The sequence below is a fragment of the Poromitra crassiceps genome (assembly GCF_964638095.1).
Source record: "Poromitra crassiceps genome assembly, chromosome: 9".
Classification (NCBI taxonomy): Eukaryota; Metazoa; Chordata; class Actinopteri; order Beryciformes; family Melamphaidae; genus Poromitra; species Poromitra crassiceps.
The window spans coordinates 53737457-53763532 of NC_139630.1; the positions used below are offsets into that span (position 1 = coordinate 53737457).

General features: G+C 42.8%; 1 protein-coding gene across 1 annotated transcript; it reads right to left on the minus strand.

Moving 5' to 3' along the window:
- Window positions 1–440: 440 nt before the first annotated feature.
- On the minus strand, window positions 441–4016 carry LOC310782581 (uncharacterized protein). Its single transcript, XM_083643260.1, has 2 exons — window positions 3976–4016; window positions 441–2175 (listed from the first exon to the last, which is right to left on the minus strand). Exons 1-2 carry the CDS (start codon window positions 3992–3994, stop codon window positions 785–787), a joined length of 1410 nt encoding a protein of 469 aa, XP_083499386.1. The 5' UTR covers window positions 3995–4016; the 3' UTR covers window positions 441–784.
- Between the last annotated feature and the right edge of the window lie 22060 nt (window positions 4017–26076).

Here is a 26076-nt window from a genome sequence, read left to right on the forward strand (position 1 = left end):
CCTTGTGCCACAGGTGGGTATCCAGTTGCATACATCTTCCCAGTGAGACAGATGTGAGCTCATCTATAAAAGCTGAAGTACACCATAGTGAAGTATAAATACAATTTCAACCATGATATGAATATGCCTCCACAACAGTAGCCTCATTCTCTACAAAGATGCTCCCTCTCTCTCTCTGTCTCTCATTCTCTCTCCTCCCACTCCTCCTCCTTCCTTCTCCCCTCCCCCTTCTCCCAAATAGCAAGACCTCTGTTACTGTTGCTAAGATGAATGCAAAGTCACTGCCAGATTGCAATCATGTCTTGGGAAAGGTCGAAACAATGCTGTGAAGAAGAAAAGCTAAAGGGAAAGTTAAAGGCACTCTACATCTTCAAAGCTCTTTTACTCTTTGATGATTTATTTTACTCGCTGGTCCTTTGCACAACTGTAATTGTACTCAGTCCTGTTTTTCTTATATCCCACAGAAAGTTTTACAAATACAACAACTTTGGCTTGGTTCACATTTTTCATCTCTTTTACTCAACAGTGGTGAGAACAATAATGAATGTTTATAATGATTATCACATTAATAATGTGATAATCAGCCAAGAGAATGGTACATGCCTGTTGAAACACAAAGGAAAATTCGAAGATTTAAAAGAGGGTATCACAGATTTGTTTTTGTTAGAGTTCAGCCAACAACATTCAAGCAGCAATATTTATTTGAAGGCAATGTCCAACTGCAGCTGGTGACCGATGTCAGAAGATTTCAACTCAGATCATCGATCACTCTCTGTGACTGTGTTCACTTGTTGTTGGCGTTGGGCTGTGACTTTCCGACCATGCCACTCAGAGTCTTTCCCACAGCCAACGTTACAGTCGCCAGAACTCCCACGGTCCCCAGTCTCCCGAGAGCTGCGGTACCCAACGCCGCGGCCCCCAGTGCCCCGGCTCCAAGAGGCGCTGCTGCCGCGTTCACCGTCTCCATGCCGATTCCTCTAATTAGGTTGGGCCCCGTGAGAAGGCCCCCCCGTAGATTCACCTTTGTGTGGAACGGGCTCTTCGGTGCGCCCAGGATGAACGCCCCCAATGCAACAAGGGCGACTGTTATGAGTTCCGTCCGAGTCAGTACAATCGTCGTCAACGCTAGACCTCTGGCGGCCAGAACCACGCCGACGACGACGGAACCTAAAACTGCTAACGTGGTGTTCCTAGCGCCGAACGCCGCTTTTACTGCGACGCTCGCAGCCCCGAGTGAGACTCCTGCAGCCGCCGCTGCCCCTAACGATGCCCCCACGCAGCCCCGGGCCCCGAGAACAGAGCATGCTGGGAGAATGGCTCTGAGGGCGACCGATGACGTCACGGCGGCGGCCGCAGCCACCCTGCCTGCTCCCTCTGGCCCAAGCCCGACCACAGCCACTGTTCCCAGGCCGGCGCCCAGCAGCCCTGCGGACAGGGCGCCCACCCAGAGGACCGAGTCCAGCATCAAAGCCACCTTCGCCTCTGTCCCTCCTTCTCCTCCGTCACCAGAGCCTAAACCTATTTTGAACCCCAGCATTGCCACCACAATGGAGTAGAGTAGCATCCTCTCCAGCAGGCGGCCGGCGTTCTTAGCGTTGGGCGTTTGCGTGGCCCTCTCCGTCAGGGCTCTCCGCAGGGCGCAGAGGAAAGAGATGGTCAAACCCATGGTGAACAGCCCGCTTATGACGCCCATCTGTCCGTACGTGACGCTGAGGTACAAAGTGATGAAGACGATCAACAGGGCCGTGGTCATCTCGTTGATATCGGAGTAGGAATACACCACAGGGACCATGACGCATTGGGCCTTGATGGAGACCCACGCTGGAATGACGCCCCCGAACGTTCCGGTGGCGACGGCACCCGCTACGATGGAGGCTCCCGCCGCGGCCTCCGCCAGCCACGCCCTCCTCCCGTCTTGAACCGTGGCCAGCAGCTTCATCGCCATGGCGGCGAGGAGGAAGCCGCATCCCAGGGAGATGAGCGCGGAGGCAAACAGGACGCATGCCGTCACCACCCCGACGCCTGTGGAGCCCACTCGCTCAGCGGCCAGGACCGCGGCGGTCAGCGGCGGGCCGTCCTCCGTCAGCCTGGGCTCCACAGCAACTAATACGGCTTCTCCAAAGGCAAACGCTGCTGCTGCACTTCCTAGGATCGCCTTCACCACACCAAAAGCACCTGGGAGCGGGGGAGAGACGAGGAAAAACAGAGGCTTAGTCTATCTAGTACACCCTCATAAATGTTCAAATGTAAGTGTTACTCCCAGGCCTCTATTTTTAGTGTGATCCCAATAGTCGGTAAGTAATTTGAAACCTGTGTGTGTGTGTGTGTGTGTACTGGATGTTGCGGTTGGTGGCTGTTTATAGACCCGGTTGCACCAAGTGGTCTTAACTATGCCTGGTCGTAACTCCTACGTCGGTCTTAGTTAAGACCAGTCTTTAGAGTGGATTTATGCCTGTTGCACCAACACGGCTTACGTCTGGTCTTAACTACGCCGGTCATAGCAATGCGCGTCCATGTGAATTGCCAGGGAATGCACCCTGATTGGATGATGTTGCAAAAATGTGCCTCGCGACCTGCTTGGAGCGTCACTGTGCCACTACGCTCTATCAGCCACTACTGTATGTGCATCACTACACCCTCCCTCGCTCCGGGGGAAAAATGGCGGCGATTGAGTGCCAGACAGTCTGAATGAAATTGAATGTAACGTTCCCAATTCTATGTATTAAATTCTAAAAAACTAACGTCAACATTTGGGAAGGCTAAGCCACACAACTAGTTCGTTGGACGGGTCTCCGCTGATAGACACGGAGATCTCTGTTACAGGCAGGCACCCTTACCCTTAGACTCTTACGCCTCCTGCTGACCAGGCGTAAGAGTTACGCCTGGGCGTAGTGAAAAGAAGGCTTAAGCCCTCTTGGTGCAACCGGCGTAGCTGTTAGGTCGTAAAGTTACGACCGGCGTAGCTTAAGACCAGTCGTAAGACCACTTGGTGCAACCGGCGCATGTACGTATCTCCAAGCACATAAATTATGTATTGCTTTGAGATGTGTTTGTATACTGTTTGTGTCTGACTAAAGACACTACTGGTGCCTGGAGTTGATCACCTATCATTCACATTGATAAATAGACACATTTTCAGTTGTTCATATTCCCACAGAAACCATCCTAACACAGCCAGAATCAATGTGATACCTCACACCATTATTTACGTCTACACACACAACACCCCCAAAAACAAACACTGCATGAAACAGTGGATCAGTGGTTCTTAAACTTTTTCACGTCAAGGACCCCAAAACTGAGACAAATTAGATCACAGCTCCCTATTTGATCAGATTTTGTCTCAGGGTCCCCATGTGATTTGAGATGTTTTATTAGCCTACAGAAAGTGCATGAAAATAGTCATACAATACATTCTTACTTATGGATGGAATTATAGTGAAAATAAGTTATTCTCCTTTTTGCCGGGGATCTCCTGGAACCCCCCCCCCCCCCCCCCTCAAGGTCCCCTGGGGGTCCTCGGACCCCACTTTGAGAACCACTGGTCTAGTATATTCTAGTAGTCATAGATCTACTTTGAAGACAGTTCCCCATAACTGCGCTTGTCACTTTAAGAGGAAAGTGAAACCACTTCGATGCATGCTCCATGCTGAAACTTAAAACCAGGAAGTCTCTCTGAACCGAAAAGAACAACAAACATTTCAACACAGCATCAGTTAATTGCCATGAAAATCCACATTGAAACTATGTCCCTAAAACTGATTCTTTGCGAGTATAATTGCTACTTTGGACATTTTTACACCAACTCCATGACATGCTGAAACCTGCAGTCTGCTGAGTTTCCACTAATGTTCTTTTTCAGTGTATCAAATAACATCAGCTGCATGGAAATATGAAAATCTGACAATTATGTTAAACATTACAAGTTTATGTTTCCCTGTGCCTGTTTTAGGCGTATTTCTGATGGCATCTTACCCAGGCTTGTGTCTGCCATTGCCTCTTGTAGCTTCCTCACTCCTCAGTCTTAAGCTCCTCCTTTTCCTGTTTGATGTCACATTTAACCCACAGAATTGTGAAGTTATATGAATAAAACTTGCAATGCTCTTCTTCACTACTGTCACACTTGTCATGACTTATATGCATTTGTACTGTAACATTAATAAAGATGTTTACTAAATTTGTATGAATGCATTGCACATCCCCCCCCCCCCCCCACTGATTCATTCACCAATATGAATGAAAGTGAAACCAAATAGACTCAGAGATACCTCCTACTGAGTGTGTTTGTAGGTTACACTATGCGTTTTGCTCTGCCAGTCATTTGATGTTGGTGACCTTCTCTGATGCACTACAAAATGGATCACTCTACACGTCAAGGTAAGTAAAAAGCGGAGTTTTCTGCCATTACTTTTACAACATAGTAATTCTATAGTAGGCTACATTTGATAGATAATATACCAATACCACAGTAAAACATACAATAGAATATAAGTCCCTATATGAATATTCTATGGATATATTGATACTAAAGAAGATTATTAATATAATAACGCCACTATAAACTTCCTGAGTAACTCAGACACATATTTGTTTGGGTTTATTTAGTAAAGTTTCCAGTGTTTTCTGTAAATACCACATATACAGCCTAACATGCTTTGTCAGTTGGTGCAACACCAACAGAATCTGACCCTGAGGGCGTCAAACACTGCCGCAAGGTCATACACCTTGTGCGTCTGATGTTAACGTGCATCATGTGCATCATGTTTGAACGCACACGGTTGGGGTGAGGCAGGGGTTGGGGTTAGGCACTGGTAGCCACTTGGTTGGGGTTAGGGATCGTTTGGATATGGGTTACCTGCAGGAAGAAGTAGTCCTCCATGGCGAGGACCTGGGGCTATCCCCCCTCCTCACCGCACTGCCTTGGAGCAACCTCGTTTTTCCGAATTCTCTGCCTGGTTTCCAAGAGATCTAGGTCACCTGAGTGTGCCCAGGGGGACGCACAAGCGTACCGTGTGCGTTAACATCCAGCAGTGGTAGGCTATTTGACGCACGTGGCCATCGCCCCCGTGAGAACGGGTTGGTAACACAGCGCAACAAGACAGAGAAGGGGAATTCCTGAACCGAATAGCATGTCCAAGATAGTGAGCAAAGCAGGTTAGACTAGCTCTGTTGACTGTCTTTGATTTCCAAGAAGACTAGCCCAGTGATACTCAACTGGCGGCCCGCGGGCCGCATGCGCCCCCTGTGTGGCCCGCGATGGAATTGCAATTTCTTTTTTTTTACAATGAACCTGAACGCAACATGCAAGATACCCGCTGAATAAGTGTCCAAATGTTCATGTTATTCTGGCCAATACTCCACTTCTGTTATAGCATTTCAGTCTGGAATATGGAATATCTTTCAATAATCTATGATTTAGCTGCTAAATTGTCAAATACCACCGTCTCGCTACCCAGGCACTTATGTATGTACTTAACCTAACTAACTATCCGGTGTGCACAACATTGTCAGACTAAACTCCGGCTGACACCCCAAAAACCTACAATCCGCTACAGAAAAATGTATATTGATTGTTTATTATATATATTATATCATTTCACGAAAGTGGCCCCCGGGCAAAGCAAGTTGAGTATCCCTGCTCTAGCCTACCCAACCAAACTTCTTTCACTTGGAAACAATTTTTCTTTTTTCTTTTACATTTACAGGGACACAGAGCACTGTACTGATATCTTTGCTGAGTGGTTTTGCCTTTGGAAGTGCTGCAGCTACGGCTCATGAGGCTTCATCCATCCTGACCGCAGATGGTCTCCATCCAGCGGTGGTCCAGGTGGCCCGTGTCATCGGCACAGCTGGCACAGCAGCGGTACTCCTTTCTTTGGCAACTGGTGTCGCTACTCTGACCACGTCAGCAGGCCTGGTGATGGGTGCTTTATCTACTGCATCGGGACCTATGATGACACTTGGTGCCATCGGAGGTGGACTTTTGACAGGAGCAGGACTGCAAACGGCATTGGCTGAGTTTCCCAACAAAGAAGCTTCTTAAGAGTTAAGAAGCTTCTTAAGGAGTTAAGAAGCTTCTTAAGGAGTTAAGAAGGCTCCAAAGAAGTGTTTCCCAAACGCCTTCTTAACAGTCGAGAAAAATAAAAAAAATAGAAGGCTCTTAAGAAGCATCTTAACTGGAGCGGCTCACTTGATGGCACTCTGAGCCCAGCAGTGGGCCACGACTCAGTGTGAGAAACACTGTTAACACCTAATCATGGTCATGTTAAACTTTATTAAACATTATTTATTTCAGACATGGACTGCAGTTCAAATTGCTTTATATACACAGCATACAACAAAACAGAGAAACACTACAGAATTTAAGCGACCTTGGGTTCTGTGAAAGGTGCTATATAAATCCACAACATTATAAAAGTAATCCATTCTGATTAGAGGAATATAGCCTACGGTAAAACATTTAAAACACAAGTAACCATACATACAGGGGAGATTTTCAAGTGTTCCCTAATTTTAAACACTAAAGGGTACATGAAAGAAAGGAAAAAGGGAAAAACACAAGAGGAACAGTGGACACAAGTATCTCCTTTTGCCTGACGCGGCTGGATCTGCCAGTGTTTTGTCATTAAGAAGGTGTTAAGAAGGCTCCAGACCCTTCTTACAAAACCTTCTTAACGAAAGATCATCTTAGCGCTAAGAAGCTTTTGGGAAACGCAGCCTTCTTAACGGAGGATAATTGGAAGATAATTTTAGGCTAAGAAGCAATCGGGAAACGCGTTGGCTTCGTTGGCTTCTTACGGGAGCCTTAAGAAGGGTCAAAGAAGCTTCTTAGCGCTAAGAAGCTTTTGGGAAACGCATGCCTTCGTAAAGAAGCAATTGGGAAACGCGTTTGCTTCTTAAGGGGGCCTTAAGAAGGGTTGAATTAGCTTCTTAGCGCAAAGAAGCTTTTGGGAAACCCAGCCATTGTCGTTTGGTACGTCTGGGCTCTTGGTAACAGTTACTGCCTTGTTGCTTGCCTGCTACCTAATCATGTCATCCGGGAACCAGAGACTGACTGTGGGACAATTGGTAGCGGAGCACGTTGATTCTTCCCAGTTTATGGTCATGCTGGGCGTGGAGTTTACTGGAAACCTTGTGGGCGTGGTCTTTGGAATGGCAGAAGGAGCGCACCTTGAAAAGTCAAAGGGAGGAGCTTTGGTGTGCCTAGCAGGCCTCCGAGTGGTGCTTATGATATTATATATATTCCTGATCTTGCTCCGTGTTGTAATGTTCAAAAACCTATGGACTGCCCTTGGACATGTGCCCTACTACACTGCCCTTAACTTCCTGTCCTGGGTGTTTCCTATGCTTGCGGTGCTGGGAGGGTTTGTGGCTGGTTTTGGGGCTGCGTCACAAGCGGAGCCTGAATCAGAAGCAGAGGTGGAGCTGATGCTGACGTCTGTCCTGTGGGTGGGCGTCCTGTCGGGGGCGCTGCTGGGAGCCGCTGTGGGGACAGTGGCTGCGGTTGGTGTGGGGCCTGAGGTGGCTGCGAGGGTTGCAGCGGGGGCTGCTGTGACATCGTCAGCTGCCCTGAGACTCATTCTCCCAGCATGCCACCTGATAGGGGCGGTGGGCTGCGTGGGGGCGCTGTTAGGGGGCGCTGTTGTGGCAGGGGTTTCTGTGGTCATGGCGAGCCGCTCTTCGTCGCATGCGATTATATGGTGTAGTGTCGGGGCGCTTTTGGGATCAGGTGGCTTTGTCTCACTGGGGAAGATGAGCACTTTTACCATTTTGATTGCTGCAGGAGGAGTGACATGTTTCCCATCCTGGGAGGCAGCAGCTAGACACGTATTTGATCTTCTTTTTCTGCCCGCATACTTGGAGACATCAGTAGAGGGCGCTGTGCTAGGCGCGTCACTGCTAGGTATAACAACTGTAGGGGCAGCGCTGCTCGGAGGGGCAGCGCTATGGACGGCTGCTCTGGGCAAAGTGGGGACACTGGGGGTGCTGGGTGCTGCTGTGGTTTCACTGCTAGTCAGCGGCCTGGAAAGACTGAAAACACTCGAGAAGCCAATGACATTTACGGAAATAGCTGGAAGTCTTACACTCACATTTGCCATGCTGTCTGGAATAGATCTGACATACTTTTTATTAATTCATTAGGTTCTCAGTTCACTTACACCACAGTGGTCAGTCACTGTCTGTCCAGAGTCCACATGATTAGACAACAACCATAGATACATACATACCTACGGGGGCGGCTGTAGCTCAGGAGGTAGAGCGGGTTGTCCACTAATCGCTTTGGATAAAAGAGGTCGGTGGTTCGATTCCCGGCTCCTCCAGTCTGCATGTCGAAGTGTCCTTGGGCAAGACACTGAACCCCAAATTGCTCCCATTGGTGAGCCAAGTGTGTGAATGGGTGAATGTACCTACTGACTGTAAAGTGCTTTGGATAAAAGCGCTATATAAATGCAGGGCATTTACCATACATAGCCTACTGTAAGACAATCTAAGAATGACTATCAAATAGTCATTTGCACACATCAGTGACACACTAAAATAGAACCACAACACAGACCACATCACCAAAAAGCCCACCAAGGAAATTTAAAACATATTTTTGGGGCAACTTTTGGCCCTGCTGTCTAAAACATGGGGGCATTTACATTAACGACAGCGCTGTTTATGTGAGTGTTACTCTTCTTCTGGCAACCACCTTGCAGGTGCCGAGTGTGTGTTAGAGATGGAAATGGAAATTAAATTAATGAAAATACAATTATCAAAATGTTGGGGGGGATTTCCCCCCCTTGATCATGGTTTTTAGAGGCATTGTGAGATTTCTTGGGGCATTTTTTGGGTGTTCAAAAACCCTTCACTGCTATAAGTATTCTCAGCAATTAACACATTGCACTAACCCTGCCTAGAGGTACCTGCACTTTATATCTGTAAATATTGTCTGTGATCATTGTCTTATTTACGGTTATGTATATATTGTCATTAAATGATCATTCATTCAAAAGTAAATAAATAAATTATGTCATCTGGTTTGTGCTTTGCCTGGCAACCACAGCAAATTGGTCCTCGCTTCTGTAGGCTATTATGTGTTAAAATCCATGTAAACTATGCCTATTTCCCCAACAGGAAGGGATTTCATATCAGGAAAATTATGCCTGTTGGTGGCTTCTATGCCGTTTCTGAGCTCTTACCAAGACCACAGTATATAATGTTGAATGGTTATACTGATCATCGCCCGTATGATTTATGGTACACAGCTATTTCTTGCACTGTGTATGATATTGTGTGGACCTTGTACCATGTATGTATTTCAGCATGAACTGTTCAATCATTCACAGGGTTAGAGTTGGAAGAAAACAAATTACATGAACAACAAAAAAGCAAACAAACACATATGAAAATGTGTATTGCATTTGAATATGCTGTGGTCACACTTTATTTTCTGGGTCTGCAGTTACCTAATAATTCCGTAGAATGCCACTGTTAATTTCTCATAACTTTTTTAAGAACCATGACATTATGTGATATTATAGGGAAAATGGAGGAATAGTACCAAGAAATCATCATTAAATTATATTTATGTAGAAAATGGAAGCAGGCCACGGCAGTTTATGTCTGTCTTCCTGTAAGGTTATAAATTAAAGGCAAATAATTCTACATATCCCAAAATGAACGTAGGCTATAAAACGTATTAAGTTGGACCTAACTTAGAAATTGTGGACCGGGGAAATAAAGTCTTAATGTTGCCATTTAGAATGCCCAGGGGCAATTAATTAAACAAGGCACTGTTGTTCTCAGGCAATCTTAGGAGCTTCATCTGTGGTAATTCTGTTCAATACTCAGCACAGCGCCCCCTTTTGGATATATTGCTATTTTTTGCAGTGATGCTTTTCCACAAAAGTACAGTGGGCAAGTCAAAAAGCAGTACTGCCGAAAGTTCTATTTTGTGTTGGGGAAAGTAACACTGTTATCTGGAAGGTATTTTATGTTGGGATGGATGCATACTGAGGAGTTTTAGGTTTGTGAATTGATTTTTTTTTTTTTGTTTATTTTTGGTCAACTGAAGAATTATTGTTTGCAATAAAAACTAGTGCAAACAAAATAATCATGATGATCTAATGGTTTAACTTTGCTCCAATCACATGTTGTCCAACAGTAGACAGTTAAGGGAATACAAATGCATTGTGGATGGCAATATATCCCCAGTGTTGGGGTAATGCATTACAAAAGTATGGTAATGCATTATAGGTAATATTACTTTTAGCAGTAAAGCAATAGAACGCATTAGCCCAGTGGTTCTCAAACCTTTTCACGTCAAGGACCCCTAAACTGACACAAATCACGAAATTAGACCACAGACTCCCAATTTGATAAGATTTCGTCCCAGTGTCCCCCATCTGATAAGATTGGTTGCCTTTTAGACGTTTTATTACAGAAAGTGTATTAAACCCATGATCAAAACAGGCATACATTCTGTCATTGTGTTACTTATGGTTGGATTTATAGTGAAAATATAACTATTCCGCTTTTTACTGGGGGTCCCTGGACACCACTTTTCAGAACCACTGCATTAGCCTAACCTGAGTTACAACTTGAAACTGAGCTGCTGTCAGCTCGTTAGGTTGTATTGAGATACATTATGATGCATTCTTCTACTCAGTAAAAATGAGTATTGGGCGAAGGTAACTTATAATGTTGTCGAAGGAATCTCTTGCGCCTCCGCCCCTCCACAGAGGGAGGTCAGTGTTCTCATAACAGGACAAATGACTGGAAAGAGTACAATGGGCCACTTCAAATGGACTGAACCCAAAGAGAGGACTGGAGCACATATCATCACTGGAAAATAGATTTAATAAGGTGCAGTCTGACGTTTTGAAGCACACAGCGTCTTCTTCAGAGTCAAACCACTCAGTTTGAGTGGTTAGTTAGTTTTTATTTCCGTGTCATGCCATTTCTGGCCCATCCCACATGGGATTACAAGACACTATCACACCAAATTATATATAAACATAACCATAACATCCGGTACTGAAACAGGAATCAAATCAAAATACACATTATAGTCCATCAAAATGAAAATGTCATACTTTTAACTGTGTCATTATGCAGTGTATACACTGTCACTATTTCAATTACTGGCACACTCAGCTTGTTTACATGTTTACATCACAGCTTCATTTACTGTAAGAAACCACCCCAGTTTGATAATTAACAAAAACATTTTCTTTTCATTGAGAGTAAAATATGATTCTCTTTTCAAAAAAGTAAGCTACATCTAATAGCAATAGATTAGGAATGCTTCTTTTTACAAGAGGTAGTCAGAAAATTGACTAATTAAGAATGAAATTAATAAAATAATAATTAAAACCATATAGAACAGATTGCAACAATTTCCTCTATTCAGAACGCACAGGTCAGGGGAAGGGGATTTAAAGGAAGGAGAAGGAAAAAAATGACATCATACACATTCAAACTCAGACATTCCTAATATGCATAAATGACCAAAATAAAAAATTAAATAAAACGTCTGACTGACATTAGCGGGAACCATTCCCAGTTGTGGAACTTTTTAAACAAATCCATATTTGCAGCTCTTCACAATCTTCAAACATTTTAAGAGTCCCAAATCCTTGCTGCAGTTACTCAAATTCCCCTTGTTTTGAAATAAAAGAGAAAAACAAGGCAGTTTTGAAACAATAGTTTGAAACCGTACGTCCATCTCTAGATTTTCCATAAAGATTCAATGAAGAGATTTCTAGTAAAAATAAAAGCAGGGGGGGGGGGGGGGGGGTCGAAATGTCAATCTTTTTTCCAGCATTTATTTTTTGTTTTTGCTTAAAGTTAAATGTTTTATGGTCACTCACGATTCTCTGGAAGACTCTTTTGGCTTGGCTCAAGCCTTAAAACTCATTAAGGATTTTTCAAAATGTCTACGGAGAAAATGAACGGGGAATTCACTTCTAGGGCAAGAAACGTCACATGACTGTTGAGCTCTATTGCCACGGATATTTGTTTAGTGTCTGATAGGATCCATCATGTGTAGGATCCATCATGTGATAGGATCCATCATGTGTAGGATCCATCATGTGATAGGATCCATCATGTGTAGGACACCAAAGATCATTCTCCTCTTCAATGTCCACTTCTTCTTTTAGCTGCACATCTCCATGATGCAAATCAGACCCTCCTGGATGAGCGTAGACGTTAGCTGGTCCGTTTTGTGACACAAGGCGGGTCTCACCACTCTCAGGGTCCTGCCATGTGGCCCACGCAGCACATGGGACCTGGTATTCCATGTCCTCAGTGTTCGGTTCTGTTTTCACGTCGCCATAATCTGGATCATATTTTTCCTCCTTAATGTCCATGTTAAATGATCCATTTTCCTGGAGAATGTCACATTCAACCCTCACTGTACTCCCATCGATCAGCATTATTGTCCCTGCTTCTAGAGGGACTGCCTCAGTTCGACCAGGGTCTTCATAAATGGAAGTACCATCTCCTTTAGGCTCAGGCTCCTCTTCAGTTTTGACCAAAGATTTGGCCCCATCGAGAAAACGGACACGATTGCCATCTGTATGGTATCTCATTAACTGTACAAATCTACCGGTTTTAACACCTTTCTTGTGTGGTTCTTGACGGGGAAGTTTGGCTTTTTTCGTTTCTTTTCTCTTCGGTCTGACAGGCCTTTTTGAACTCTTTCTTAAGCGAAAAGGTACCTTAAAGACTTTCTCTCCTCTCTCCGGACATTTCCGATAGTGCTTGGCCATGGCTTTGGCTATGGCTTTGACTTTGTATGCAATAACTAAGGAAAATTCCCAGCGCCTGTCATGTTGTGAGCTAAGATCAAAGTTATAGTCCAGGATGTCATACAAAGTAGATACATAGTTACATTCTTTTAATCTACTTTCTGTATATTTATGCAGCTCAGACACTACAGCCCAAGTCAATAACTTCAAGTCAAGTTTGACTTTGACTCCTGATTTGGATTTTACATCAAGGACCAGACCTATTTTTGTGCAGAGAGGATAGCGGCGGTCCAAATTGGTCTTAAATCTCCGTATTGCCAAAGGCCTTGTGGAAGTGGCACTTGCCTTCTGTCTTTGCAGAGCCAGCTGTCTGTTTTCTGTTATTTCCTTCCATCTTTCACATTTCGTCACGATTGACTCCATTTTTTGCTCTCTTTTTTGGCACGGCTGAGTTTCGAAAACTCGATCAAACCATGCAGACCCTCCTTCCATTTGTCTTCCAACTGATTTAAACTGCTGGGTAAGATCAAACTCTCTGCTTTGTATGCCAAGGTTGAAATTGTGTTCAAGGACATCATTCGTGATGCGTTTTCGTTTTCCACACAGTTCTGTTGCAAAATGGGCCACTTCCCTCATAACCCAGAATGTCAGCAAATGCAAACCAAGTTTCTCCCTTGGCTGGTCTTGATCCACACAGAGGCTCAGACCTATTTTCTTGCAGTAGGGGTAAGCGCTCATTCCTATTCCTTCTGTTGTTTGGCCAGTAGAAGGCAGATACCTAATAGGTTCCTGTGCATCAGTAAAGACTGTGTCCATCTTGGCATGTGGATGATGCATGAGATCAGGGCCAGACACATCCTTTCCACAAAGTTTATGATTTCTTTCTTGATCGCATTTTGGGCAATATGGAGGTTTGGTATAGTTTGATTTGTCAATATACTGTGGGTCAGGAAGCTCAAAGACCTTTAGCTTGGGGCTGTCTAGTTTTTTAACTGCATTTAGTGCTACAAATCTTTCCAGAGTTTTGTGTGCAAAGGCAAACCGAGATTGCTCATTATTCAAACGAAGATCAAAATTATATTCCAGTATATCTGTGATGAAATACTTTTGGGCTGCAGACATTTCTCTTGCAAAGTGATCAATCTCAATCATTATACCATTGGTCAGTAATTGTGGATCAAGATTTCGCTTTACCCCAGAACCTACATTGAAATCCATGCCCATTTCCTTGGATCTGGAGTATGAGTAAAATGGGCAGGTTTCCACATGAGGCATTGAGAGGATTTGTTGAGAATGATTCGCACGCAATTTCCACAACATTTTATCTTGTTCTTTTTGTTGGCTCTCAATACAACTGGCTGAACTTTGGCCTGTGATTGGTTTGTCTATGTATGTATTGCTATGTGGAATAGGGAGCGTGCGGATATCCCGTCTCATCGGTACTCGTGCTCTTTTTTTTGTAGGCTTAAGGCAGGTTTTTAGACGCTTTTCCTCCAATATAGCAGGGATTCGTGCAAGAATGCATCTAGCAACCTCCGTTTTCCCATCTTGCAAATCAAGATCAAAGTTGTGTCTGAGGACATCAAGAACAACCTGCTCAAATGTTCCACACAACACTTTTGCAAAGTTTGTCACTTCAGTCATCGCTCCTTTAGTCAATATGTTGAAATCTAGTTTCTCGTTTTCTTGGCCTTTGTTGAAATGTAGATTAAGACCTATTTCCTTGCAGTGGGGATAAAGCTCCACACTTTTCTCAGTAGAAAGTGTGTGAGTCTCAGCTTGTGAATCTCGAGGACACGCAGGAACACTGTTGTCATCCACTTCCATTTGCAAAGTACTGTCATTTTCAGGATTAACACTGCCGCTGCAGTTGTACCGATTTGCAGTGTTAGTTGCTAACTTATTCAGCACTGGATCAGGAAGTTCAAAAACCTCTTTTGAGAATTTGAGGATATCTTCATGATTCCTCTGCAGTCCAAAATCAAAATTGTACTCAAGAATTTCCAAAATGAAATCCTGCTGGGATGAATTCATTGCTATCGCAAATTTAGCAACCTCAAGCAAAAGAGAATTCTTCAGAAAAAAAGCATTGAGGTTTTGCTTAAACCCAGATCCAACATTGAAATCTAAGGGAATTCTCTTACATATGGAGAATGTATATTCCTTGGCTAGTATGGACAGGATTTGATTTGCACGTTTAGCGCGCAACTTCCACATCTCCTTATCTATTCCCGCTTCGTTTTGTTCCATATTAGTCACATCGTCATGATCTTTAAGTAGTTGTATGCTTTCTTGATTACCAGTATCTTCTGGGTCTGCCATATCATCAGAGTCCAAGTCAGACTCTCCTAGTGGACACGTGTAGGAATGCACATCACTCAGACCCTCGTCCCACTTTGCAATTCGACTGGTGTACAAATCTGGTCTATTAAAGATTCCATTTTTATCTTTTGCTTTTAAAAGAGCCATCTTTGTTTGCTTATTCTTTGAATCAGATTGTATACTTTTGGTTACTTCCGTGAATTGAGATTTAGGGGCGGGGCCCTGTCTTTTCTTTCCTTTTCTTCCTCCTACTTTCATTTGAAAAGTTGTCTCAGATGAAAAGATTTTACTTTCAAGCCAAGTGTTTGATTCATTAGTACCACGCTCCATATATAGCATGGCCTTTCTCTGAATGGTGTTTATCTGGGACATAGCTGCATACCTGGTTTTTGGACTTTTCAGATCAAGTTCAAAATTATGCTCCAACACATCATAGATTATAGCATAGTAAAAACCACACAACATTTTGGCGAAGTGTTCTACTTCTAACATGATTCCATTTGTCAGCAAACCTAAATCTAGACTTTGCTTTGACCCTAAGCCAAGGTTCAGCCCAATCTCTTCACAGAAAGGGTATAAGTTGGAGAAAAGGTCTCCTTTCGATTCTTCTGCTGACGCCATTCTTGGAGATTTGACCTCATCTGCATGTTCAATTTCACCAGCATGTAGTGCATCTACCTCTGAGAGGCACTCTGTCTTAACATGTTCATTAGATGTGATGTTCCTATCATTTTTGTAGAGGTTTGAAGATCTCGGATTTGACGTTTCATCGCTTGGTAGGCTCAGTTGCTTAAATGAGATGCCAGAAAGACTAAAACGTTCTTGTTTACCTATGTAGGGTCTTTTTGCATCCTGAATTCTCTGACGAATTCTGTTTGCAAATTCATCCCGCTGTTCTTCATTTTCAAATTCAAGATCAAAATTGCTCTCCAGGATGTCAGTGATGAATTTCCCTCTACTCTTGCTTATCGCTCTAGCAAAGGCACAGACATCAAATATAACCCCATTTGTCAATAACTGTAAATCCAGTTTTTGCTTAGGTTGGGACCCTACATTAAAATGTAAACCTATTTTTTTGCTGTAATGGAATGAGTGTTTATATATTGGATACCTCATGACATGCCTGGTGCGCAACTCCCAGATCTCATCCATCAGTTTTTTGCTACATTCAAAATCTATAGTTGAGGAGCATCCAGGATCAAATCCATGGTTGTCGTTCACACTGCAGTCATCCATGTTGTCTCCTGTCCTTCCTGTATTTAAGTCTAGGGAAGAAAAAGAAAAAACATTTTAGTACTTTAACTATACATACATTTTAAATAGATAGATAGTGGTAGGGGTTGCATAGACTCATCGACATGTAGATGTTCCTACCACAAGTCGACGCCTACCGGGAGACATCGACTAGCCGTCGCATGGTTTGAGACTTGTGCCAGACCCAGGCAGCGGCCTGCAAGACCTCTTATCTTGTGTCTTTTTCTATATATTTACTTTTTCTAGATTAATTTGGTAATCAAAGTAGCAAGCAACATTATTTGGCTTATAACTAAATGTTATGTGCCTTTGCACGATCGTTGTTGTTTTTCTCGCTATCGGAGTACTTTTATTGTTGCAAGCGGCTCCATTGTTAATTAATGTTATGGAACGCTAACCATTTTGCTACGGTTTCCATGTTGAATGTCACGTTTCCTCCATGCTTCCATGCACTAGTTTCCGTTCCGAATAGACATTTTGCTACGCGTTGTCGGGGCTGAACTCGACCCGTCTCTTTGCCCGTCTGTGCCAGAGTAATATAGAAGAGAGGTGGCACCAACGGAAGTCCAAAATGCGTGACTCACGTAGCTATAGACCAATTTGGAGTGGACGTCACGTCAGTGGTTGCAGAAAACGTACATTGCTAGGAACAGAAGGCTAATAGGTTGTTCCATTGCAACATCGACGCACAGAAAATCTGCCATTTTGGCCTGAAAGAGACACCTCTGATTGGCTGTCATGGTTCTGTGCTGTTGTCCCATTGGCCATTGAGGCTTTTTTTCAGGCCAAAATAGCGGCACACAATTCAACTCTTGTCTTCAATACTCTCTGCAAGTAGGAGACAAGCTATAGAGATTCCCGGGATAAGGGGGAAAAAAGTCTTGTGCGCGGCCACAGTGAGTACGGTTCACTTTCTGCAACCAGCTCGGTTCCGCCCACGAAATACGTACAGTAATCGTATAGTCTGTGCGGGAATAGTTCCAGGAAGTACGTATTAATGCATAAAAAAAGCTGAGAATATCCCATTTGATTATTTAAACATCTTAGCCTACCCTTTTAAATTACATCACACACGGTCCATTCTGTTACAACACGACAGTGCTGCTTAATCCAGAACATATTTCCAGGAACTATTGAGAATGAGAGGTAAAAAAAAACTGGTCCATTACCTTTTATTTATACAGGGGGAGTCTCACTGAGAGCAATGCTCTCTTTTTCAGGAGTGCCCTGTTCACATTCACACACACATTCATACCTGGAAGCTGACCAGTACAACCACAGTCTGATCTGCTGGCCACTGATCAGCTCCACTGGAGCGGTTGGGGATAAGGGCCTTGCTCAAGGGCACACCTCAGTGGTGGTAATGAGGGAGGGGCAAGCGCTGCCTTTTTTCACTTTCCCCACCCAGATTTATCCTGCCGGTCCCGGGGATTGAACCGACGACCTTCCGGTCACAAGCTCGCTTCTCTAACCATTGGGCCACCACTGCCCTGCCCATTAGACACACCTGCTTGTAGCTGTTTAACCTCAGGGTTCATACAGCTTTTTAGGAGTAAAATGCAAGCACTTTTCAAACACTTTAGATTGCTGAGAGTAGATGGTCACCCTCATGACGTGGAGTGGAGCAGAGCGGAATGGAAAAATGCCCCTTTTGATTCTGGAGCCCATGTCAGTCAATCTAGCTCCGGTCCACTCTGCGTCTTGTGTGAGACACCAGGAGACAATAAAATGATGGCAGGATCCCCCTTGCACCCCATGCAGTTTGGTTTTCGTCCACACCACTCAACTGACTCTGCTTTGGTCCTGCTCTTGGAGAAAATAAAAGGCTCCTTGGACAGGGATGGTTGTGTGGGAGCTGTGTTCCTCGATCTTAAGAGGGCATTCGACACCGTCAACCACAGTGTGCTCCTCTCTAAATTGTCCAGCTTCAATTTTTCTGCTGAGGCCATTAAATGGGTTGAATCATATTTGTCTCACCGGGAGCAGTGCACTGTGGTTGGCGGTGTCAGCTCCCCTTACCTGAGCTGTCCAGTAGGGGTCCCCCAAGGGTCAATTTTGGGCCCAATTTTCTTTTCCCTGTACATTAATGATCTTCCAGATTACTGTTTTAATGTAGATGTCCAGCTTTATGCTGACGACACAGTTATTTTCACAAGGGCTAAAAACCCAGTGGAGGCGGCACGTGTCCTATCTTCAGCTCTCTCTCATATTCAGGCATGGCTAACTAAATCTTGTCTCGTGCTGAATGCAAAAAAAACCGTTTGTATGTTCTTTTCTAAAAAAAACATTGCACCTTCGCGCTCCAATGTTTTCCTGGGGTCAGAGGAATTATCAGTAGTTAACGAGTTTAAATATTTAGGCGTGATGCTGGACTCCAATTTAACGTTCAGCAATCACATTAAAATGATCTCCAAAAAAATTAAATTCCACCTGTATAATTTCAGACAAATAAGGAGCTGTCTGTCCACAGACGCTGCGTTTTTATTTTTACACTCAATGATCCTTTCGCATCTGAACTATTGTATAACTAGCTGGTCGCTGACAGGAGTAACCATCCTCAAACCAGCCGAACTACTCTATAAAAAAGCCCTGAAAATACTAGATAAAAAACCCTTTTCTCATCACCACTGCCATATCATACGTAAATATGGCATGCTAAGTTTTGAGAACTTTAGAAATTTCACCTCTGCCTGTCTAATATACAAAGTTCTACATGGACTGGCGCCGCCTCCTCTTGCTGACTTTATCAAATATCGTGCGACCGCCAATTCGACCCGTGTCACCCGGGCCATTACGAACAAGGTCTGTGAGGTCCCCTTTAGAAAAACTTCCTTTGGTCAGAAGACCCTATCCTTCATGGGAAGCACTCTCTGGAATAATCTACCTCCCTCGATCAGAGAATGCCCGAGTCTCGCCACCTTCAAAGGCCAGTTGAAAATATGGCTCAGATCAAACCAACAATGTGATCACAATTAACATACTTAACAGATCTTTTGCCATGTTTTGCAGCATGCTCTGTGTGTTTTATTTATTTTATTTATTTTAGGTTTCACTAACCTTTTATACTATTAATTTTTTTTTGGTACTATTAACTGTGTGTTTTAATCATTTTTGGTTTTACTAACTTTCTGTACTTTTAATCTTTGTTGTATTATTAATTTTTCTTTCGCTTTCATGACTACATCAACCTGCCATGGGACTACAGGTGGAAACTAGCCCTTGGGCTACAACCTGGCATATTTACTGTACGGCTGTACTGTTCATTAATGTGTAAAGTCCCATTCTTTAAATAAATGAATCTGAATCTGATCGTTTAATTTCATTAAAATATTTTTGGTTCACATGAGTGAGACAACAGATTATGTTGAATATCAAGCACTTTTCAAGCAGCATATTCAAAGTCAAGCATATTCCTAACCTTGAAAACATGACTTCTTCGGGGGTCGCCCTCGTTTCCTTTTGACTGGTGGCGGCTCGTCGGAGGCAGGTACCGCCATGGTGGAGGGGTCCATGCCCTCCTCTTCCAGTATCAGTGTCACAGCGCCTCCCTCCTCCTCAACTAGTTCCTCCTTGTGCTCAAGCATGTCAACTTCAGCCTGATCCTCGTCTGAGACAGAGAGAAACAAACAAAAGATACAGGGTTTGTACAGCTTTTTAAGAGTAAAATTCAAGCACTTTTGTAGCACTTTCAAGATACCAAAACAAATAATGTCCATGTTTGTTTTGGACGCTACGTTAAAATGTAATTCTATTTTTTTTGTTGCTGTAATGGAATGAGTCTTTATAACTTAGAGACCTCAAGCTCTGGTCCACTCTGCGTCTTGTGTGAGACACCAGGAGACAATAAAATGATGGCAGGATCGTTTAAAGGTCCCAATTTGTGCAGCTGTAACCTCTTAAAAACGTGTGTCTCTGGTCCATAAAACATGATTCTGGATTAATTTGTCGAAAATATAGCAACCCCGTTTGTTGTCACGGAGTTGTCACTTCCTCATCTCGTTGCGTCCCAAGAAAGGTCTGTTTCTATAATATATTCAGAACTAACAGTTCCCATTGGCCGCTGAGGGAGAGCCCGCCCCAGGCTCCCAGCGGCCAATCAGATTAGCGTCTGTGGACCAGCACGCTAGGTTGTGTCCACAACTAACGCTATCGCTAACTTAACGTTGCTACGCTAAAGAGGACATCTCAAAATGCCTAGACTTACCGAATGCACCTCCGCAGTTGCTGGATCACGTACAGTTGGCGTCGCTCCAGCTAGAAGTGTTAATTTTGTGGCTATAGACAAAATGGTGCAGGTAGCTTGTGTGAGAGAGACCCGCGCAGTATGCGTGAGGAAGCTTGTGACGTCCCAATTCCCCTCTGGGCAAACGAAGCGTTTGGGGGTGTGGCTTGGAGGAGACTGCAGGGGGAAGCTGGATAGGGACAAATCCAACTGTGGCAGTTCTGAGCTTGTGACCACTCATTACAGGGAGGGCTGACAGCAGTATATATGCATTTACAAGTAAAAACAGCTTTTTCCCAGAATGGGACCTTTAATTTCATTCAAATATTTTTGGTTCACATGAGTGAGACAACAAATTATGTTGAATATCAAGCACTTTTCAAGCAGCATATTCAAAGTCAAGCATATTCCTAACCTTGAAAACATGACTTCTTCGGGGGTCGCCCTCGTTTCCTTTTGACTGGTGGCGGCTCGTCGGAGGCAGGTACCGCCATGGTGGAGGGGTCCATGCCCTCCTCTTCCAGTATCAGTGTCACAGCGTCTCCCTCCTCCTCAACTAGTTCCTCCTTGTGCTCAAGCATGTCAACTTCAGCCAGATCCTCGTCTGAGACAGAGAGAAACAAACAAAAGATACGGGGTTTGTACAGCTTTTTAAGAGTAAAATTCAAGCACTTTTGTAGCACTTTCAAGATACCAAAACAAATAATGTCCATGTTTGTTTTGGACGCTACGTTAAAATGTAATTCCATTTTTTTTGTTGCTGTAATGGAATGAGTCTTTATAACTTAGAGACCTCATTACACGCCCGATGCACAACTGCCAGATCTAATTATCCATCTTCTTTTTTGCTACCTTTGAAATCTACAGTTGAGAAGTATCCAGGATCAAACCCATGGTTGTTGTAGTTATACTTGTTGTCTGCTGTCCTCCCTGTATACAAGCATAAGAGAGAAAACATTTTAGTACTTTAACATTTCAAATAGAGAATGGTATTATAGAATACTATGGACATAACAGAATTGGGAGAAATGCACAGTAGGCCTATAGAGCTCAAAGACAGTGATAGAAGTTCAAGTGGGAATAAAAATCATTCTGTAGATGTTCTATAAATACAATACAGACATATAACTGTTAGTCCAGTGGGGGAAAGTTTGCTAGGATTTCACATTGATATCATGAACAGTTTTGTTAGCATATGCTATTAAAAATGATTCTGTGCTAAGGCACATGTATCCACTCGCACGGGTGCTAGTGAGTTGTGAATGTAACGTTGGAGATTAAGAAAATGGATTTCCTATATATTATTGCTACATAAACTTTATCTTGTACATTTTATCTCACCAACTCCATTTGAATTTGAATAAGAAGACGTTTGAATGATATATTTTCACCATTCCATCCAGAAGAGAGATCTATTTTAAATTTGAACGATGTGGTGCACATTTCCAAAGTGCTGCGCAATTATACACAAGCCTGTCCAATGCAGTTAAATGACTGTTTCCTGCAGTGAGAATCTTTCCCAAGTGGATTTACCTTTTTTCTTATTCAAGTTTGCGCTCCTCAAAGCATGCAAGTCCTTTCACATTTTGTTTTATTGGTGATAGTTTTCAGGAATGTTTATTATCTTTGTATTTGTGGAGATATTGACAGTTTAGATTTCAATATTTTAATGAGGGCCCCTGTCTGTTTAATTGATTTGGTTAATTGGGAGTTGCTTTTACATGTGTCTAACACTGCAATTGGATTTAATGTTATGCTTGTGTAGCCTATTGTGTAGACAATTATCTTTTACTTTTATTTCAGCGCATTAATCTAGTAATTATGCCTAGTATGTCAGTTGGTGGATTAATTGTATCAGAGGCAGAGACACACCTCTGCCTGCGTGCAGTCAGTGCGCACAGTGCGAGACAGGGATGCAGACTTCATGATGGGAGAGTGAAAAGAAAACGGTGACAGATGGCAGCAGACGCAAAACCACTTGGTTCATTGCCCTATTTCGTTATCAAAAAGGTGACTGTCTCCTAAAAGTGACTAGTTTTCATCATCTGAAGATAGTATAATGTCGGCCGTGGACAAGGAAGGAGTATAAACTCGGGGGCAGGTCACCCCCCAAAATGGGGACTGTCCCTGAAAATGGGGGACGTCTCGTCACCTAAACACACATTAATGTAACGTTTTAACGTTACCTGATGGAAGACTTGGCGCAGGGTCCACCACTCATCCACACTTCGGCATCCAAAGCTTTGCAAAACGTAAGCAGGATTTTTTTAAACTGTGAATAATGCAAAGCTTCACTAACGTTACTCGAGTTCTTGTCCTGCAAAGGCCTAGTTTTGAGTCCTAGCCCTGAAAAGGGCTAGTGGAGTCCCCGAGTAAATACAATACGAAGTTAGCATCATAATGGGTCCGCTTTAACAGCTTGACTCCATACCATTCCATCCATATCTACATACGCCTCGTGCAGAACGATTACCCGGGGACTTCCCGCTTGTCGATACTCGATTCACCCGCAAATGTCTTAGTATAAACTTAATAAAGTAAGGTAAGGCTTAAAATCTTGGATCTCATTCTCCACACGTTTTTACTCCAAATAAACACAAGTAACCAAACCGGAAGAGCGCTCCTTCTTCTTTATTACAATCTTGACTTTGAAGGCGCATACCGCCACCTAGCGACTGGATGCAGTAATGACATTTACACTAATGACATAGGAAATAAGTCAAGTCAAATGTATTTGTATAGCACATTTCATACACAGATGCAGTTCAAAGTGCTTCACATAAAATGGATGACATAAGAAAAAATAAAAAAAGAGGATAAAATAGACATTTCATAACAGCTTTGTCTTTATACTGTAGTTTGGACGCCAAGCATACCCTCTACTCTACTGGTACCTTGCGTCTTCCGTTACCCGTACATGCCACAGCAATGGGTTTGCATAAAATCAGATAGAGGCAATTCAAAGTGCTTCACATAAGATGGTCGACACAAGAAAATAAGAGAATAAAAGAAGAGGATAAAATAGACATTTAAAAGCATCACAACAGAGTAGTTGCAAAAATAGATAAAAACTTAGAGGAATAAAACACAATTTCAATCTGTGAGCAGTTAAAAGCAACGGTAAACAGAAAAGTCTTTAGTCTATTTTTAAAAGTAAGTCAAGTTGGGGCAAATCTGATGATAATATACCTAAACAACCCTATACCCTATTTCACTTCCCACCCAATTCACCCATTTTGTGTGTAAAATGCAGAAGTAACACAGGTTACAACACATTAATTAGGGCCGCGGCACCGGAACACCTAAATGAATTGGAGGTTGGAAACCCTCATTAGTGTCCTGCTTGCACGTGTGTTACTTCCTGTCTTTTAGACACAAAATGGGTGAAATTTGACCTTACATTACACTAAATATCTATAATTCGCTAGAGTCACAGGGCATTGTCAAAATAAAAGCTTCATATTGTAAAACAAATGTTTCTCACATTTGACAATTATTCTTTTTTCTTTCTTTTTAATCATCACAGTCCCACTAAATAGTGCATCCATAATATACCACTAGAAACAATTGTTAAAACATGTCAAAACAGTGCATACAATGGATATTTTGTACAAACAAAAAAATCAATGAATGTGTGGATATAAAAATAAATAAACATTATTTGACATGCAAGGCTGTGTGTATGGGCTCTTTTTTTGGTGCCTGCCTACAACACCTTATTTCAGAAAATAAAACATTGAACAATTTAATTTCTTTATATCTAATTCCAACATAGACTAAATTAAATCCATAATACGGTGTGTGTGTGTGTGGGGGGGGATTGAGAGGAGGGGGAAAAACTGAAGGAAACTAGAACAACCGCACCGTAGATATATGCCTCCACCAACAAATGAGCTGTCGACATGCATGTCTGTCCAGACTGACGTTTGAGGCAAATGTGAAGAAATTTGGTCAAGGTGTTACTGAGATATGGTGTTACAAAGCTTGAAAATGGCGTTCATGAGGTCACAGTGACCTTGACCTTTGACCACCAAAATGTAATCAGTTCATCCTTGAGTCAAAGTGGACGTTTGAGGCAAATTAGATGAAATCTCTTGCGCTTCCGCCCTCCACAGAGGCAGGTCAGTGTTCTCAGAACAGGACAAATGACTGGAAAGAGTACAATGGGCCACTTCAAATGGACTGAACCCAAAGAGAGGACTGGAGCACATATCATCACTGGAAAATAGATTAAATAAGGTGCAAAGTCTGACGTTTCGAAGCACACAGTCTTCTTCAGAGTCAAACCACTCAGTTTGAGTGGTACTGAAACAGGAATCAAATCAAAATACACATTATAGACCATCAAAATGAAAATGTCATACTTTTAACTGTGTCATTATGCAGTGTATACACTGTCACTATTTTAATTACTGGCACACTCAGCTTGTTTACATGTTTACATCACAGCTTCATTTACTGTAAGAAACCACCCCAGTTTGATAATTAACAAAACCTTTCTTTTCATTGAGAGTAAAATATGATTCTCTTTTCAATAAAAGTAAGCTACATCTACTAGCAATAGATTAGGAATGCTTCTTTTTATTCGAGGTAGTCAGACAATGGACTAATTAAGAATGAAATTAATATAAAATGAAATAATTAAAAACATATAGAACAGATTGCAATAATTTCCCTAACGCACAGATCAGCCATAATACAAAAGGGAGGGGGGTAAAGAAAGAAAAAAACAAAGGAAAAATAACATCATACACATTCAAACTCAGACATTCCTAATATGCATAAATGACCAATATACAAAATAAAATAAAACATCTGACTGACATTAGCTGGAAGCATTAGTTGTGGAACTTTTTAAACAAATCCATATTTGCAGCTCTTCACAATCTTCAAACATTTTAAGAGTCCCAAATCCTTGCTGCAGTTACTCAAATTCCCCTTGTTTTGAAATAAAAGAGAAAAACAAGGCAGTTTTGAAACAATAGTTTGAAACCGTACGTCCATCTCTAGATTTCCCATAAAGATTCAATGAAGAGCTTTTTAAATGCAACCATCATATGAGAGACACAGAATCCTGACGAGAAAACGTTTTGAGCTTTTGTACTTCGTGCGGTTTTCCTCCTCACGGAAGTGACCGTTATTTTTGAAAACTTCACTTTAGTCTACCCAGCCTTCTACGTAGTTAGAACATTTGGGGTGTGCACGGCCAATGGGAGCCTCTCAAAGGGATGTGTCTGCTGCTGGTCTGACGTCACTTTAGCCGCACGGACGCTAGCGGTCCTCGCGGATGCGTCAGGTATAATAATTTGCACTTTATGGAGGTAGGCTACAGGGGGCGATACATATCTGGTGTGTCAGCCCTTGTTTTGTTTAACTGCCAATCACCAAACACCAAACACAAAGTGCTCAACCAATGCTCTGGTGTCCGTGTATGACCTCTTTTGTAGCAGCGTTAGTGGCTGGAGAGCCATTTATCAAACAGAGAGACACTCAACAAGTTTACTACAGATCACTTTAAACATTTTCCAAGTAACCCAG